The sequence below is a fragment of the Balaenoptera physalus genome, assembly GCF_965194825.1.
Source record: "Balaenoptera physalus genome assembly, chromosome: 13".
NCBI lineage: Eukaryota > Metazoa > Chordata > Mammalia > Artiodactyla > Balaenopteridae > Balaenoptera > Balaenoptera physalus.
In genome coordinates, this window is record NC_138892.1 from 93240737 (window position 1) to 93260779 (window position 20043).

Here is a 20043-nt window from a genome sequence, read left to right on the forward strand (position 1 = left end):
AACAACCAGGTGAAGCTACTCTTTCTCATCGAAACTGACCTTGTTTGTCCCGCTCCCAGTTCCTTCAGTGATTATGCAGATTCCACTTCCTCAAAGTATTACCACCTATTGCAGCTTCTGTATTTACAGTGATCTTGAATGACTGATTTACTCTGACATTTATGGTGCAGGATGCCTATTGGTGACATGGGGTTACATACTGTTTGGATGGTTTCAAGAAGCTACTCAAGTAGAGTAGAATAGAAAAATGAAATGTGTAATTGAAAGATAACCTAGAATCCTCATTTTCTCCCATACTTCTTTCCATTCCAACTATGGCTATCGGGTTGTTTTGTTTTGTTTTTTACACAGAGGGTCTTCTTATTTCTGACCATTTCTTTACAAACATCCACCCAGGAATAACTCCAACATGTTCATCTCAAGCCTGTATCCCCCTCCAGATATTTAGATTCATATTTCTGACTCTATAGAACACATGTCCCTGAAAGTTCCATGACCTCTCAGAGTCAACATTTCCCTCTGCAATCCTGCACCCCTGCTGGATCACCTTTCCTTTTCCCAGTCAGACTGAGCAGATCTGAAACCACAGGTCTGTTTTCCCTTCATGATGGACCCATGTCCTAGATTTCAGTTTCCAAGTGCCCAAAACAAAGCTTTTGATAGAGGAAACCAACTAGGCAAGGACAAAACAGCAGACTATAATGAGCTCTATGGGATGGCATATGTCATCACCACAGTGAGGAGAAGGTCTGAGGCAAATCCAAATGGTTCTGGGATGTCCTAAGTCTGGAAGAATCTCTAGCAGCTTAGCCTGAATTTGGGCAAGTCTTTCCGGGTAAAGAACTGCGTGAGGGCTCTAACTCTTCCCAGGGGCAGGATACACTTCTTCACTTAAACTGGGCAGCTCTGGCCACTGGGTTTTAAGTGGTGATGATCCACTAACCTTTCCTCAACTTTGGCACCATTTCATGCAGTTTTATATATTTTATCTGAAATAAGAATCCAATGTAACTTCTTTCCAGTATAAGTTGGTATATATGTCACACAAATACTCTAAAGTCTTCATTTTGTGTATTTTTTATATTCACAATGTGAGCCCACCAGTCATTTTTTTTTAGTAGAATAATGACAGGCTGAAGCAAGGAAGAATCACCATAGAAGAATTTAGAAGAATTTATCGAATTATTGCACACAGAGAAGAAATTATTGAGATTTTCAACACGTATTCTGAAAACCGGAAATTTCTTGTTGAAAAGAATCTGGCCCAATTTTTGACACAAGAGCAGTATACACTTGACATTAATAAAAGTACTGCTTCTGCGATCATTCAAAAATATGAGCCTATTGAAGAAGGTATGCTTGTATTTCAAAGTTTTATCAAATATTTATATGCAAATTATTTTTTAAGAATTGCATTTATTAAATTCAAATTTTTGATTGGGTCAGATTTCTTATGGGTAATATTATATGTTGGCTGTTTTAATTTCATATTTTACAGACAGCAGATGTATCTTTTAGAAAGCTATGTTGTGTAACAGCAGCATTCTTTCATTGTCCAGTTCCTTTCTTTTAGCTGCTTCTGTATATCTCTCAAGTGTTCAGAGATTAGTTTATGCAGGGAAAGCAAGATGAGGATTCTATTACAAGTACTCTTGATATTCATTAATAAGATAAAAACCCAGGTATAGGCACTTTTCCATTTTCATACACTATCTTATTGAAAAAATATATGAATATTAAATTAGCTAAATGAAAACAATTCTAGGAAAGAATAAAACATTATAAAATCACTAATTTTCCTGTTCTTTATACACATAATTGTCTACAACATTTCATAAACATTAAAACATTTTTGTTTTTTTTTCATTTTTTGAATGAAGTCATCTGGTTTAAGTTCAATGACCATTTTGGCTAGTGAGCTGTCGTATAGTTTTTTTTTTTTTTTTTGTATAGTTTTTGATCTCTGTCTCATCTTTCATTGGCTGATATATTTCAATTTTTTCCATTTATGTTCATTTTTAAATAAAATAATAAATAATAATGTAATAAAATATGCACAAAAAACACTATTAAAGCATGCTGTTTAACCCTACAGAAATTAATAGAATAGCTCAAAATATTTATTAACAAGGGATATATGAAAGCCCAAGTTCTGCCTTTGGAAACTGGTTTATGGCCACCAATGCTTAACATATGATAATATGGGTCCTAAGAAAACAAAACTTATTCCTTCATGGACTCGTACATTCATAATTTATTCAAATATTTATCTGTGGCCACCGAGTATGGTTCTAGGAGCTGGGGGTACAGTGGAGAGCTAGGCAAACTAGGTCTCATATTCCTGATAGGGGTTGGAGGGAGATTGACAATAAATAATTAAACATACAAATGGATAATTTCAGGGAGTGCTACGTACTGTGAAAAAAATAAAATAGAGAGTAGACAAGCACGAGGTCTAGCTCAGGTTGGTTGTTTTTTTTTTAATTTTTATTTATTTTATTTAAAAATTTTTTTTTTTATTTTTTATTTTTTTAAACATCTTTATTGGAGTATAATTGCTTAACAATGGTGTGTCAGTTTCTGCTGTATAACAAAGTGAGTCAGTTACACGTGTACGTATGTCTCCATAGGTTGGTTGTTTAGGAGGGTCCTCGATGGGGATGCGATATTTGAGCTGAGACTTAAGTGGTGAGAAAGAACTAGACATGTGACAAAATGGGGGAAGAGAGGTGTTGGCCCTGAGTTGGAGAATCGAGGAACAAGAGGAGGACAGTGTGGCTGGAACCTGGAGAATGAGGGCAAAAAGCGTTTGGACAGGGATTAAGTCATGTTGGTCTTGTTGGCCATAATTAAGATTTTGGCTCATGACTCAGTGCCACGTAAAGACCTCGGAGGCTTTTAAGTATCATGGTGGTAAGACTGAAGATAGTGGTAGTAAGAGTTTGGTCTGATCACCATTAAAACTTTGCAGGTTTGCAACAAGATAAAGAGCTTGCATCAGAACGTAAAACAAGTACATCTCTAAGCACATCTGATGAGTCCAGCTGACGACTTCTTTCCTTTCAATAGCAAAGACTTTCTCTAAGAAAGTAGTGAATTGATTTAGGCTCTGGTTCAAGCTCTTTATGTCATTGCCACCTGGAAACAACCAGTTCACAGACAAGCACTTTTAGTAGCATTATTCCAGTCAATATTCAAAAACAAAATTGCCACTGTTACCTGCAGGTGGTAAATTAAAAGATACAAAGGGATAATGGGATGGTGCCAGTGACATCTTGGAATTGTGGTTGTATTTTAACCATAATATTACACTGTTAATCTGTTTCATCTTTTGGGCCTTACTCTGCTTCCATTCAGATAGTTTCACACAGCCAAGACCTTGCATTTCATTTACATGGCTATTGATCACTTTAGAGACTTATTAAGGTCAATTTGAATTATGATCTTACAGTCCCAAATGCTGCCAAGTTTCTCAGTCTCATCCCACATTGATACTTGACATATGTCAATACCAAATGAGGAAAACATTTTATTTTAAAAATAAAAATCCATGAGATTAACTCTCATCTCAGTCTGGTAGTTTTTAAAGGCACAAGAGGAGTTTGTTTTCTATTCCATTACCAAAGATAGTTACTAATTAGTTAATAGTTCAAAAGGGCTATAGGCCAATCACTGCTAATTGCACTGGGAAAAAGAATAAATTCATGCAAATCATTATTATTACAATATATGATGCCTTTGCCCCATACACTCACATGTTTCTAAATTTGCATAACTTTGAAATAGTTTGCATGACTGTAAACATTTTATGTATTTTCTTCTAGCTTTCATTTTTTAAACCAAAATTGTAAGAGCATTTTGAATGCTGGCTTTTTCATTTTTATGATGTCATAAACATTTACTTATGTCACTATATATTTTTTTTCTGATACATTATTTGTAATGGCTGCTTAGTATTGTATCATAGCTTGAGATTTAATTTGTTTCCTCCCCCCATTTATTTTGCTTTTATAAATTATGCTAGTGTGAGCATTCTTGCACATCCATCTTTGTCTGAGGCTCTATTTCTGTAGTATAAATTCCCAGAAATAAATTCTTTGCCAAGGATCACCACTCTCTATTCTAAAGTGAATACTTACACCAACTTTTAATTTGAGGCAAACTGAGTAATCAACAACAAAAGCAACAGTAACTAACCTTTATAGAGCTAATATATAAAGTTAGTATGCAGGGATGGGTGTTATGATTACAGTAAGTCCCCTACATACGAATGAGTTCCGTTCCGAGAGTGAATTTGTAAGTCCAATTTGTTCGTAAGTCCAACAAAGTTAGCCTAGGTACCCAACTAACACAATCGGCTATATAGTACTGTACTGTAATAGGTTTATAATACTTTTCACACAAATAATACATAAAAAACAAACAAACACAAAAAATAAAGAGAACATTTTTAATCTTACAGTACAGTACCTTGAAAAGTACAGTAGTACCAGCTACATCATTGCTGCTTTTATGCTTGCTTCTGGACATCTTGGGCTTGAAGTAAAGATACTGTACTACTTTATACAGTACTGTACAGTAAAGTATACAGAAGCACAACCACCTGTAGAGGATGCATGCACGTGACAATGTACGCCAGACACGTGAACTAACTTACGTGATTGGACATGCAAATGCAAGTTCACATCTTTGAAAGTTGCAATCTGAAGATTCGTATGTAGGGGACTTACTGTACCACCATTCCAAAGATAGGGAGAAGTTAATAGGCTCCTCATATAACAAATAAATGGATTTAACCCAAGCTGTCTCATTCCAGAGCCAGTGTTCTGCTTAAATAGATCATTTTGGTTTATATGATACTGAGTATAAAAGTTCAGAGATCATTTGCTGAAGATGGTAATATGCAAATGACTCAGCAATTGCATTTATAGGCATGCACCCAACAGAAACATGTACATATTTGCACCAAAAGACATGTCCTGGTTGTTTATAGCAGAAGTTTTTATAATAACCCCAAACTGGGAAATAATCTGAATGCCCATCAAGAATAGAATTGATAAACAAATTGTGGTGTACTCACACAATGGAAAGCTACACAAAAGTGGGAATAAAAAATGTCTAACTGTGTGCAACTACAAGAATAAATCTTATAAACAATGTCAAGCAAAATAAACCGGTCACAAAAAATACATATTGTGTGAGTCCATTTATATAAAACACAAAACCCAGGGAAAACAGAATCTATGCTGCTAGAAGCCAGACCGTTGAATACACTTGGGGGTGGGGGGGTGTGGAGGAAGACTAGAAAGTTAGCAGGAGGCGGTCTTCTGGGGTGCTGCTCTGTTCTGCTCTTTCACCTTGGTGCTGGTTACGTAGATGTTTAGCTTGTGGAAATGAATGGATCTATGACATATGTACTTTTCTTGTATGTATTTTTAAAATATTAAAAATCAGAGATGATTAAATAATATATAATCTACTTGAATGTTGATACAAAAGAACTAAATATAAGAACCTTAGAAACATTTGTTTCCAAAGAAACATTAAAAATAGTATTAATATTAATTCTAAATGAATATTTTAGAAACACACTCTGCTACTAAGTTTTAAAGTGAGATGTAATTTACATACTACTAATGATATTTCTGCACTCTTTTTATTTATTTTCATAGTTAAACAAGCACACCAGATGTCATTTGAAGGTTTTACAAGATACATGGATTCGTCTGAATGTCTACTATTTAATAATAAGTATGAAAGTGTTTATCAAGATATGACTCATCCACTGAGTGATTATTTTATTTCAAGTTCACATAATACGTACTTGATATCTGACCAATTAGTGGGACCAAGTGACCTTTGGGGATATGTAAGGTATTTCGATTTTTAAATCCATTACATTTTAAAAACGTTTGAAAGTTCCCGGTGGTGTCTACCTCAGTAGGTAATAATTCACAGTAAAAGAAGGCTATGCATGTTATAAAAACACATAGGGAAGAGAAATTTTGATTAGTGCATACCTTGGATATCCAATCTTTGGGTGGTTGTATAATGTATTCAATATATTATTATCATACACTTCCCTTCTAATCCTGTCTGCCAACCTCCTCTCCCCAGTTACTGGCCCTCGGAAGTTTCCTGAGCAATTTGGATACTTCGTATAGGAAAATATGTGAAGAAGACTTTTAAAATCTTATTTAGCTAATCAGAACATCCGGGGTTTCTAAAATAATATATTTAAAATTAATTCTCAGATATCTCAGTGCTATAAGGAAAACCAACACATAAATTATATAATGTGGCATTTATAGATAATATATATACTTATATGTCAGACGATTTACATAGATTAAAGGCAGTCTACGCTGCACCACTAATTTTGCGTTCTACAATGTATCGTACTGTTAATACCAGTTTAGTTTCAGCTTCAGTTTAGTCAGTCAGCTGAAGATACAGTGGTGAGCAAGATTTTCAAAGTTGCTACACTCATTTGTTCATGAGAATAGACAGCTAATAAGCAGATAAACAAATCGATATTTTCAGGGACTGATTCATATGGAGAAGATGAACTAAGGTAATTGTGGGGTGAAGGGTGTTACTTTAATTGAAGGGTCAGGAAAGGCTTCTCAAGAGGATATAGTTGTGGTCTGAGTGATGATAAAGAGGAAGTTTCAGGTCTAGTGGAAGGGCATGCTAAGTAGAAGAAATAATCAGTGCTTGGCATGTTCACATGAGAGAAAGACAGCAAGTGTGGGTGGAAACAAGTAAATGGAGAATGAAGGGAGGTGAGTTTGAGGAGGTAGACAGGATGCATTTATGAGGGTCTTAGAGACCATGGAAGGGAGAATGGATTTATTCTAGTTGCATTGGGAAGCCATTGGAGGGGCTTTCCTTGGGATAATATCATAATTTGATTTACTTTTTACTGTGGAGGAAAGACTGATGGTGCAAGAGTGGAGGTAGAAGATGCTTTGGGAAGACATTGTAGCAGTCCAGGTGATGATGACCATTTAGATGGTGAATTCATGAGGCAGCAGCTGAGATAGAGGGCTGAATTTGAAATATTTTAAGGAGGCAGAGCCAACAAGGTGATTTACCAGGCGATTTGAAGAGAGGTAAGAGGGAAAGAGGGTATCAGGATTTTGGACCTGATAACCTAGGATATGATGACATTATGGACAGAGATGGTGAAGCCTGAGAGAGGAGGCCATTGTAGGTTGTGAGGCAAAAGCAAAAGTTCTGTGATGGCCGTGTTCAGTCTGAGATATCAATTAGTTATCAAAGGGCTAGGTCAGATAGTCAGTTGAGTGTATGTGTCTGGGATTTAGAAGAAGTATCCAGACTGGAAAAATAAGATTGGAAGCCATTGGTATATAGGTGATATTCAAAGCTATGTGATTGGGTGATATTACTTAGCAAAAATCATAGAAAAGATATCTTATAATCCCATGATAACATCAAACTTAGAAATTAATATTGCTTCTCCAGTTTAAAATCTAAGTAAATACATAAATCCACAAACTCAGAAATATACCTATTTAGAATCCTGTAAAGATTGCCCCATTCATAGCTCTACTTTTATTACAGAAAATTCTATTCATACCTCATTATATTAATTTTTTTAAAGAGAGAAACTACACATTTTAAACAGGTTGACTTAGAAATACAGAAAATTACTTTTAAATTCCAAGAAAGTGTTCCACCCATGTGAAAATTTAAAGTTAAGTTTAATTGTATTTCTTCCTCTATTTCCTTACACACTTGTGGAAGATACACTCAAAATGCAAGTCTTTCAAAATTTCTCTACTTATGAGAGGTGGTGTAATGCAATGTTTACCTATTAATGTTTAAGTTTCTGGTGCTAATCTTTCCTCCCTTTCTCTCATTTGTTAATTATACGATAGATATAACTTTTTTGTGTCTCAGTTTCCTCCTCTTTAAAAGAGGAAAACTAATATTAACTGCATTAAATATTTTAATCCACAAAAAGCCCCTTAAACTTATTTAAGTGGAGAATTTCTTTCCTGAGTGAGAGACAAATTTTCATTATTCGTTCCCACGTCATTATTCATTCATTTCACTCAGTGTGAGACAGTGAAAAGTGCCCTCCACATCACCGCTGGGGGAGAGACAACTTTCTTTTGCATGCTTCTGAGTAAAAGGGTTGGCATGACACAGTGCAATCCACTCAAAACATTTTTGCTGGGGACCAAACCATGTAGTTAAAATAAGCAGCTTGGTAAAGGTTGGCTTGATCTAAGGATAAAATTAAACCTATCTAGAGATGTAGCAAGAATCAGTATTATTTAGGTTGTCCTCCATGAAAAATTTTTTTCCCACAAAACTATAGAGGGTTTTGATCTATTAGTAGGGAATGAAATTCATGTAGTATTTTGTTAAAGGTATAATCCATAATCTAGGAATGACCATTTATTTTGTTTAAATTTTACTAGTGCCCTTGTGAAAGGATGCCGTTGTCTGGAAATTGACTGCTGGGATGGATCACAAAATGAACCTGTTGTATACCATGGTTATACATTCACCAGCAAGCTTCTGTTTAAAACTGTTATCCGAGCGATACACAAATACGCATTCATAGTACGTGCATGTATTTGTTAAATTACAGTTATGTAAACATAAGATAATTTACTTGTTTCAAAATCCTATGACGCTTGGCCTTAGTTTAGATCAGTGGTATTTCCAATTGTGGCTTATGATCCATTAGTCGGCAGTGAAATCCATGTAGTATATCATTAAAGGCAGATTTATCAAAGTTAATCTCAGGTAGTAAGGTACATGTGGTTTCATGGAACTTTTAAAAAAAATTTAAAAAATTTTGTATACAGCAGGTTCCTATTAGTTATCTATTTTATACATATTAGTGTATATATGTCAATCCCGATCTCCCAGTGCATCCCGCCACCCCCTCCCATACTTTCCCCCCTTGAGTTTCATGGAACTTTTTGTTTAATTATATAATATATATTATGTGTGTGTGTGTATGTGTGTACACGTGTGTATTGTGCCATAATATAATTTATATTTCTTACCATGAGTTAGTGGCCAAAAAAGTTTGAGAAATACTGGCCTATGTAATAGTAAACATTTTACCAACATTCGAATATTTTACTTTCAAGACACAAATGTCAAAAAAGTATTATCTCAACTTTTGGCATTTTTTCTACTATGATGTCAGCTATTTATACAGAAAAGAATGTTTAGAAGTTTACTTTGGATTTCAAAATTATTGTTAAATGTATTAAGTTACAGATTCAAAGATTTAATTCTTTCTAGAGCTTCTTAATTCAGCTTAAAAATCCTCCTCTATAAATTGAGCTGATTTTAACAGTCATTGAATTCTGAATAATACTTGATTCCATTGACAAGCTTGGCTAATTCAGTACCTTCAGACATTTTAAATTGTTTTTTTTAAACTTAGTATATGTGATTTCTTTCTTAAGTACTTCAACCATAGTGCAATTGAAGAGATTTAATTAACAAAATCTTACTGAGTCCTTAATGTATATCTAATAAATTAAACTTACAAATTCGAAAAACCTAAAGTACTCCTAAATAAGTCAATCTATAAACATAAGCATAACTTAAAATCACACAGTTAAATCAATTGCTCCATTATTTATTAGAAATAGAGTCTAAAATACTAAATATTCACAAAATAAATATAAATTATTTAAAAATTTATCTTAGTATAAAACCTTGATATATGGCATTAATTCTCTTAAACAACTAATTTCTGATGATTTCTAAATTTATATCTCTATCCAAACTTCTCCCTTGAACTTTACACCAATATAGACAACTCCCGATTTGACATTTCCACTTGCGTATTTAATAGGTATAATTAACTTAACATGTTTAGACTTGAGCTCCAGATAATATTCCTCTTTTTCCTAGTCCCACTTTTCCCGTGGTCTTTCCCATCTCAGTTAATGTTAACTTTTACGTGTTCGGCCTAAATCATTGTTGTCAACGTTAACAGTCCCTTCTTTTCTCTCTAACCCCTCAATAAGTTCTTCAGCAAATCCTCTTGACTCTACTTTCAAAATATACACTGAATTTAATCCCTCTCCCCATTCTCACTGTCACTGTACTGGTCAGCTACCATCATCACTTGGATTATTACAATGGCTTCTTATCCAGGGTTCCTGCTTCTCCCCCTCCTCCCCTGTGGTTTCATCTCAATATATCAGCCAGAGTGACTTTTTGGTAAGTCAATTCATGTAATTCCCCTTTTCAAACCCTTCAATCCCACTCAAAATAGAAGCTAAGGTCCATACCTTGACTCCCAAGGCCCTACATGACCTGTTTTCCATTACCTCTCTGACCTCTCCCTTGTTCTTGTGACCATTCTGGCCTCCTTACCCTTTTCCAGACATATCTCAAAGCGTTTGCACTTGCTATTCCCTTCATCTGAAATACCCTTCCCAAATATTTGAGTAGCAAACTCTCTCACTTCATTCAGGGTGGGTAACTGAGGGAATAAAAGGAAATAGAGACAATCTTAAAATTAAAATGCCTTGCAAGGATGGACAAACCCCTACAGCTTCTAAGACTCCAAAGAGTAAGCGATGGAATAAAAAAAAGGCTTTGAGCAACAGACTCAATGAGACTTCTCAGTTGGACAACGTGACACAGTTTTGCAGCAAAGATTAGATCGAAGGTTGAACTTTTTACTCAATATAGTCACCATTACTTTGGGGACGAGAGAACAATGAAATAAAATAGACTTGATAACTGTGGCTTGGAAAGAACTTTAGATATAGTTACTGGCACATGTGACTTAATAGAAACAAACATACGAAATTGAAGTTTTTGAGGAAGTTGTATTGCTAAAAACAAAACCAAACATAAGTCTGACTTGTTAGGTAAAACTTAAAACAATCCTTGGTCAGGAAGTAAGCTGCAAAAGTGGCTTGGCTTTAAGGAAAGCCAACTCCTCAACACATGCTTTAGATATGAACAAGGAGGATAACGCCAGAGGATCTTCCCAGAGGGTGGAGCCAAGGACCACAGAAGACAAAAAAAAAAATGAGTTCTTCCCAGTGAGTGAAGTCAGGGCCTAATCAAGAAATCCATTTGCCAGGCCTTCACTTTGCCTAGTCTCAAAATCACTTATTATATTTGGGAAAAGAATTTTACACTATTCTCTTAATATTAGACTGAGTCAATATATATGTACATGGGTATTTACGAGAAGGTCATTTTTTAGGCTGAACCCCAAAGATATTAGGTTCTAATTCCTGGAACTTGTAAATGTTACTTTATTTGGAAAAAGGGTCTTTGCGGGTGTGATGAAGTTAAGAATCTTGAGATGAGAGATTATCCTGAATTATCTGGGTGAGCCCTAAATGCCATCATATGTATCCTTATTAGTGGGAGGTAGAGGGAGATTTAATACACACAGAAGAGGAGGCAATGTGAAGATGAGGGGCAGAGATTGGAGTGATGTGGCCACAAGCCAAGGAATGTTGGCAACCACCAGCAGCTGGAAAAGGCAAAGAACAGATCTCCCCTAGAGCTGCTGAAATTTTAGCCAGTGAAACTGATTTCACTTTAACCAGTGAAACTGATTTCAAAATCTTGGCCTCCAGAATTGTGAAAAGATGAATATCTGTTGTTTCATGCGACCAAGTTTATGGCAATTTGTTACAACAGCCATAAGAAATTAATATACTCATACATTAATAAGGCATAATATTATATGTGATATAGTATATAACATATGACATATATATCGAAGGTCTGTAATAATGCAGCAGACCTTGCAATTCCTTTTCTTGTTATTCTAAATTGGTAACTTTGTGTCCTGATAATTATATGTGGAAACAAAATAAAGAAAATAATTTTGAATAAGATCCCAAAAGGAGTGCTGTTCACTATTTTGGGACAAATTTAAAAGTTACAATGGTGACTAAGGGCAGAAAATATCTTTGTAGAGTCACTTTTACTTACTAGATACTCTTTATTATTAAAAATTGGAAATATCTTTATCTTTGTTTTTAATTATAAAGCAATGAATTTTGATTATAGAACTTAAAATTGAAAAAGTAGAAAATTAACCTTTTTTTTTTAACTTACCAGGGTTAAAGTTTTTCCTAAAAATATCTAAACATATATATGCAGTTTAAAAAAAAATGTAGACTCTTACTCTTTGGCAGCTTGTTTTTCTTCATAAGACTAAATCATAGATAACTTTCTGTAGAGTATATATAGCTCTACCTCTTTTGTGACAGAGTTATATCATTCCTTTTAAAGGATATGCCATAATTTATTTAAACAAGTACCCACTGTTGGGTGCTTCAGTTTTTTTCCTATACTTCTAATGCAAATAGTAATAATTTTCCTTTTTATACAGATTTAATGTTCCCTGTTTTGTCAGACTCAAAACTATTTTCAGTTTAAAGAAAACGTAATTATTTTGCGAAAGTACTGAACATTAGAAATGTTTTAAAATTAAGTGCTTCTATAAATTGCATTAAAGTTATTGAGGAGTTTTGATTAATAACTGTAGTAATGGTTAATTTTTTAGACATCTGACTACCCAGTGGTGCTCTCTTTAGAAAATCACTGCTCCCCTTCCCAACAAGAAGTGATGGCAGACAGTTTGCAGTCTACTTTTGGAGACGCCTTGCTTTCTGACACGCTTGATGATTTTCCAGACAAATTACCTTCACCAGAGGTAACACTTTGTCTGAGAAGCGCAGGTTAAGAAAAAGAAAAAAACATGCTACTATTGTATTGGCCCATGAAACTGGGCTAGAGATCAATGACAAATGCTTAGTTTTGATTATTTATAGAGGTGTATCTTTGCAATGTGTTTCCTAAGAAATAGTCCCGTGAGCATTTAGGTGAATACATTTTGATAAAGAGAATATATAGAGATATACCTAAAAATTCACATTTTAATTGTGCGTCATATCCCATGTGTCCAAAATTTCAAGTCGGTTAACATTAGACCACAGGAATTTGGTATGTTTTACAGGCCAAAGGCTAAGAAAGAGGCAAAGATCTAGGCTATAAATAGAATTCATGCCCAATACCTCAGCATCTGGGTGGCAGGGTCCCCCTTTTTTAATCTGCTCTTTTCAATGTCCCTGTCTCTACAGACGTCTTACCCTCTTCAGTTGAGCATACTCAAGTATTTGGTTTAAAAAAAGCACCCACACCCTACCCTCAGGATTGCAATTTCTACTCCAGCTATCTTTTTATTTTATTATTTCCTTTCTCAACCCAAATTTTCATTTCCTTGTCTCCTCACAACGTACCTAATCAGGCTTCCTCTTCCACGTGCACCGAGTAAGTATTTCAGTGTGCTCATTACTTTCCTACCAGCAAATTCTTTTTTTTTTTTAATATTTATTTTCTTTATCTTTTTTTTTTTTTTGGCTGCATCGGGTCTTAGTTGCAGCACGTGGGATCTTTGTTGAGGCTTGTGGGATCTTTCATTGCAGTGCATGGGCTTCTCTAGTTGTGGAGTGCAGGCTCCAGGTCACGTGGGCTCTGTAGTTGTGGTGCTTAGTTGCCCTGTGTCATATGGGATCTCAGTTTCCCAACCAGGGATTGAACCTGTGTCCCCTGCACTGAAAGGCGGATTCTTTACCACTGGACCACCAGAGAAGTACCCCCTACCAGTAAATTCTAACGGACCTATTTCAGCCTTCCTCTGACTTGTTGCCTTGACAACATTCAATGCTATGGATGCCTCCTTCCTTTCCGTGAAACACTTCCTTCTGTAACACCACATTCTTCAGGCTTTCCTCATTCCTCTCTGGCCACTCTTCAGTTTCCTCTGCTGGTCCATTCTCCTCACCCCAAATTTTATCAGGTGATAAATGAACTTTTTTCTTTTTTGAATGAAAGTATTTTTTAACAACCAATAGTTTAATTTTGACATGTCATCATTTTGGTAGATATAGTATATATTTGTAATATTTGAATATCCCCCTTCACATTTTTCTTTATTTTATTTAGATGAGTAGAAAATTTAAAGATGAAAGTGTTATGACACTAAGGACAAGAAGTATAGGACTCAAGATAGAATTAAGACAGACAAAAATAAATTGAACAAATGGACAAACTGTGACTCTTTCACCTGATGAGAATGCTCACAGGCTAAATGTGTTCAATTATGACAGAAAAGAAAGGTTAAACAACTTGTGCAGGGTGCTGTAAACACATCATCAGAGATTGAATCTAAGAGTCATGGTCTAATTCAGGAAATTATAATAATAATTTCAGTTTTCTAGGAATAGAATTCCTCCTCTTATTATTTATAAATCTATTTTTTAGTATTCAGATATATAGTTTCCATTAAAGCTTTTGCTTCCACACTAAGGTAAGGAGATGCTTTCCAATGAGTAAATGAGAAATTAGAGATAAAGTCATTTTCTCATACTGCACTTAGCCCTCAGTATACAAAAGAATTACCTGGAGACTTGTTAAAGAGACATGATTCTGTCCCACAATTCAAGATTCTGGTTCTCTAATTTTGAAGTAGATTGCAGAAATCTGTTCTTTTAACAAGAACCCCAGGTGATGCTTTTGATACATGCGGTTGCAGAGTGCACTTTGGTAAACTCTGTATTAGTAACATGAGGGTCATAGTAAAAGAGAGAAGACCCAAGATGATGGAATAATTAGAGTGGGTACCTGGGGATGACAAAGAGAAGGGCAATCAAAGCTCCTCGAAGAAAAGAACTTTAGGGACTTCCCTGGTGGTCCAGTGGTAAAGCATCTGCCTTCCAGTGCAGGGGACACGGGTTTGATCCCTGGTTGGGGAACTAAGATCCCACATGCCGCGGGGCAACTAAGCCCACATGCTACAACTACTGAGCTTGCGTGCCTCAACTAGAGAGCCTGCATGCCACAAACTACAGAGCCCACGTGCTCTGGAGCCCATGAACCACAACTACAGAGCCCATGCACTCTGGAGTCCATGCGCCATAGCTAGAGAGAAGCCCGCCCGCCGCAACCAAAGTTCCCGCATGCTGCAACAATGATCCCACGTGTCACAAATAAGACCCAACACAGCCAAAAATAAATAAACAAATAAATAAATAAAAACATTATAATAAAAAAAGAAAAGAATTTGTCTTCACAGTCCAGATCCCAGCAACATTAAATACAATGTAGCAGGCACTTAATAAGTATGTTTGTTAAATTAATGAATATTTGAAAAGGGCAGAAATAAGTAAGTGAAAGAAAGGAACCAGAAGGCTTTGGATTTAGAATGAGTGACCCAGATGGTGAATTTTGCCATGCTCCTAGTTTTGATGGGCAGGAGATATTAAGTTGATGATGCTCGTATGCAATACAGTTGAAATGTGAAGATTTATAAATCTTTAGCTTAAATTTAGTCTTTACTAGATGTCAAATACTATAATAGACATTTTTATATACCTGATCTCATATAATACTTTTTAATGTTGAATAAGAGAGTGATGACCTGAAGCATTCACTACCAGAAGTTGTAACATTCTAACTTCTGTAACATTGAAAAAATATATATTTATATATATAATTATATAAATAATAATTTATATAAAATTATATGTATAATTTTAATAATAATAATAACAATTTATATAAAATTATATATATATAATTTTCATGTATTTCAAATTTGTGCATAGTAATAATATATGGAATGTAGAAGAAATAGAAAAGAAAAGAAAGCCCCAATCATTACAGGCATATTTTTTGGTGAATTTTGGTCAATACAATAATATCACTGGTTTCTATTAGGTTTTTAGGAATACGGAAAAATGATGGAGCTTTTACATATCTTACTACTGTGGGCAAATTGAAAATATGATGAAAAACTTCTCGATGACAATGACAAGTGCAAATTTACCTGTGCATGTGTAATTGTATCTTTCTTTCAAATTGTTTCTGTAGGCATTAAAATTCAAAATATTAGTTAGAAACAAGAAAATAGGAACTTTAAAGGAAACCCGTGAAAGGAGAGGTTCTGATAAGCATGGTCAGGTAGAGGAATGTGAAGAAGAAGAGGAGGCAGAGCAAGAGGAGGAGGAAAATGAGGCCAAAGGACCAGAACCATCGGATGCTTTTCAAGACGATTTGGAAAAGGAGGCAGAGTCAAAAAGGGCAGTCGGAATTCCACTCTTCAAGAAAAAGAAGGTGAGATGAGGCTTTGCGAAAGCCTTACAAGTGATTGAAAAGTTGTCTTATTTTTTTGTTGAGTAGTTTTAAAACATTTTGGAGGAAAACATCTTTTTCCTACTTATAATAACTTCAGTCTATTATATAAAATTTGTTTGGAAAAAACTAGCAGGGGACAAGAAGTTTTAGAAGTCATCTCTTCCTGTATTAGCTGTTTGTAATTATTTTTTTCTCTACAGCCAACAAATATTATGCCTTCTTATGTACTAGACACTGTGCAGTATACAAAAGATAGTGTAACTGCTCTGAAGGAGATCATACTGTCAGAGACAAGAAAAGCACTGTTTATATTATATAGTATTTTAAGTATACAAGTTAGCATGACAAAGGAAGGTATACACGGTTGCAAGGGATACAAAACTAATTCAGCTGGTTGAAGTAAAATGTGAATTAATTCAATTGGTCCACAGAAATGAAACGTTTAGGGAAAAGGTTTCTAATTTCAGGAATGACTTGGTTGAAGTGTATCAAGCAAAGTCCACAGAAATTTCTTTCTCCAACTTTGGCCTTACTTTTCCTATACTGGTGCAAGCCTTTGCAAAGCTTCAGTTTTACATGCTTTCAGATTCAAATCCAGTGGAAGGCCTATCTATCTCTCAGCTGACCAAGTAGATTCTTTTTGTACATTGGCTATGATCCAAGCTGCACGCATCCCAGAGCCACTTACTGTGGGGAATGCAGAGCTCTGGTTAGCCAGGCCCAGTGCACGTTACCGACACTTAAGCACATGGATTGAGCATGTGCAAGAAGTGTTTTCCAAAAAAAAAAAAAAGAACACTTTGGAAGGGGCTAACAGAAGTGCAGAGGGTATAGATACTGGGCTATAGAAGAGCAATACAGTACTATACAACAGAAGTTATTCCAAAATGTTAGATCACATTGGAAATATACTTAATCATGACTAAAGTTCTTGAATTTGTAGAATTCATGAAACTAAACTAAGACCTTTGGGAAAAAGGAAATAGAAATAATTGCCATCCTCAATACTTATTACATTAATTGGGATTTTAGGTTTAGGTTGTCTCATAATTAGCATTAAATGTTATCATAATAGAACATATTCACATTGACCGAATCCAAATAGTTTTTGAGTATATAATCTTATGAAAAGACTAAAATCATTGATTTGAAAGCATATTTTCTTTATTGAAAAAAAAATTTTTCCAAATGATTAGTGCAAAAATGTGAAATTATTGCCTTTTTTTTTTTCACCGCAAAGTTAAAAATAGCTACGGCCCTATCTGATCTTGTTATTTATACTAAAGCGGAGAAGTTCAGAAGTTTTCACCATTCAAGACTCTATCAACAATTTAATGAAAGTAACTCTATTGGGGAGTCACAAGCCCGAAAACTTTCAAAGTTGAGAGGTAAATTCTTATGATTCAAATAGATGAAGTGTTTAAACAAGTTATATTCACTTTTAAGGTGTCAAAATTGGTCAATGATGTTTACAAAAACTCTATTCTAGTACAATTTCAACATATTTAACATATTTTAAAAAGGGTTACATGCCTCAGGTCACATTAAGTTTTATTTCACAGAACTCAACCATTACTTAAGTCATGAAATTTTGATTGAGAATGTCCAGTCTGGACACTTTGTTGGGAGGGGCTCTGGTGAGCAGTTTACATGGGAGAGCAGCGAGTGACAAGGCTACAGAGGTAGGCAAAGCCAAATTACAAGGAACTTGAACTTTGTCCTACAATCCAAAGTGAGTAGGAAAAGATTGAAATCTCAGGAGTCACATGATCCCCTGGTGTTTCTGAAAGATGCCTCTGTTAGCAGCGTAAGGGTGACACTGCCTGCAGGGAAGAGATGATAAAGGCTTATGGCAGGGAGACTGGAGCCAGGGTGAACTTTGTGGACTCGGTGGGCATCTAAGAGGTAGAGTTAAATAGACTGGGAGGCTGTATCTCTAAGGTGAAGAAGAGGGAAAAAATGGTACCCAGGCCAGACTGCCAGATGGCTGTGTACCTGCAGAGGGACCATGTGTCTCTGCATATTCTTTTCACTGTCTCCTGACTCTACATCTGAGGTGGGTTTATTCTGCTTGGTAGAGCCCGAGGCACAACAGGGAAAGAGAATGGGAAGAAGACGCTACCTTCTTCTCAGACTTATATGGCAGGGAATATCATCAACTTAAAAAGGGATGGTCTGTCGGGAGGGGAAATTTTTTCCCTCTATCCTTCTTGAGTTCTTGTGGCTGGACTACTAATAAAACTGACACAAGTCATATTGACAGGAGAAAAGAAAAAAATTTAATTCATAGAAATGGTACCTAAGAAGTGACCAAAGTAGGCAGGTATTATACTTTTTAGACAAAGAAACAATAAATTTGTGAGGAATTGACAGGACCAAGAAACTTAGGTTTTGGGTGACCAATTAGTGAAGAAGTCAAACAGAGTTTGGGCTTGGGGTAGTAAATTAAAGAAGTCACAAAGTTTGTTTTCACAGTCTTCTCAGCCCTGAGTTCCCTGTCTTTGGTGGGAAGGGTGTCCTATGTTCGGACGCAGGGAGTGCATCTTTCACGTGAGACATTTATTTCCTGCTTTGAAGGAGACAGAAAGGAGGGATAGAGTGTCCCTCTTGCATTGGCCATTTCTTAAGTCACTTTAATTCAAAATAATCAATATGTCACTGAGGCACATTTTAGGGGCAGCCTACCCTGTGCCTCAACAGTCAATTAACTTAATAATCAGAATCAGGTGACTCTCCATATCCTTTTTAAAAATTGCAATCTACCATCTTATGTAGAAGCACCATGGCAGAGAAATCAGCACCTGCAACTGACTTGAGAAAAGCTGTTGGCTATTAGGAAATACAGATTCTGGTATATTTGTTGGTTAACCTCATTGGGCTCACCATCAGTACCCTAGGGTTTTGAGGCATGCTTTAGCTTATCTCCTCAAACTACCTATTGGAAAGATCCTATGTTATAGGGCTTTTTTTTTTTTTTAAACTGAGGCTTGTGACCAAAAATCAATTCAGTGTATCTAAATGACAGTTAAAAGAATAGAATAGAGTAGAACGGAATGGAATATAATAAAATGGAATGGAATAGAACAAAATAATAGAATGGAGAAGATATATTGTAGGCAGGAAGAATAAGTATTGTTTTATGAAACAATTTTGTGTGTGGTGTTGGGTTGTGATATAAAGCATATTTTTTACTGTGAACTATGTCAACAGAGTTTGAATTTGAATGACCTACTTTACTAGCCTCCATCGTTTCAAACTATTGGATGGTTTTTGTTGTTGTTCATGGGGACAGGATGTCTGGGCACAGCAAAAGTCGTTATAATTCTCTCACTCTCATCATATTAAACACTTGCTCAAAATCTGAAAAGGGACTGGGTAGTTCAGAGCAGAGTCATAAAATATAGCATCAGCCTTTCTTTGGAAAGAGTATAGAACATTTTTCTTGTGCCAAAAATTAATAGTAAATAATTAATGATTGGGCAAAGATGTTCTGCAAGGATGTCTATCATTATTAAAAACACAACAAACATCATTAAGTTTATAATAGGGAAAAATCAGAAACAGAAATTTTCATATGTGTGAATGCTTTTCAGTCATTTAAAAATAATGTCGTAGGTGAATATTATTGAAATGGAATGATTTTCGTGTTATCTTAGTAAGTTAAAAAATGGAAGTTTATAAAAGGGAATAAACAATAAGATTCAATTAAAAATAAGTATATACATATGACAAAAGAATGGAAATATATATATACCAAGAGGTTATCAGGGTTATTAATTGAGTGGTGAGATTATATGTTGTTTTCTTATTTTTTCTTATTTAATTTTCACATTTCTCATGCTATGTGAAAACATAGCATGT

General features: G+C 35.2%; 1 protein-coding gene across 1 annotated transcript in view; it reads left to right on the forward strand.

Annotated features, from left to right (window-relative positions):
• PLCZ1 (phospholipase C zeta 1) overlaps positions 1-20043 on the forward strand; it is a gene marked incomplete at its 5' end in the record, with an annotated part of 48561 nt that overhangs the window by 10388 nt on the left and 18130 nt on the right. The window contains 6 exons of the mRNA XM_082419269.1: positions 1122-1353; positions 5673-5874; positions 8454-8598; positions 12551-12700; positions 15919-16161; positions 17423-17570. Coding sequence (XP_082275395.1) covers positions 1122-1353; positions 5673-5874; positions 8454-8598; positions 12551-12700; positions 15919-16161; positions 17423-17570 — 1120 coding nt within the window. The remainder of the gene's footprint in view (positions 1-1121; positions 1354-5672; positions 5875-8453; positions 8599-12550; positions 12701-15918; positions 16162-17422; positions 17571-20043) is intronic.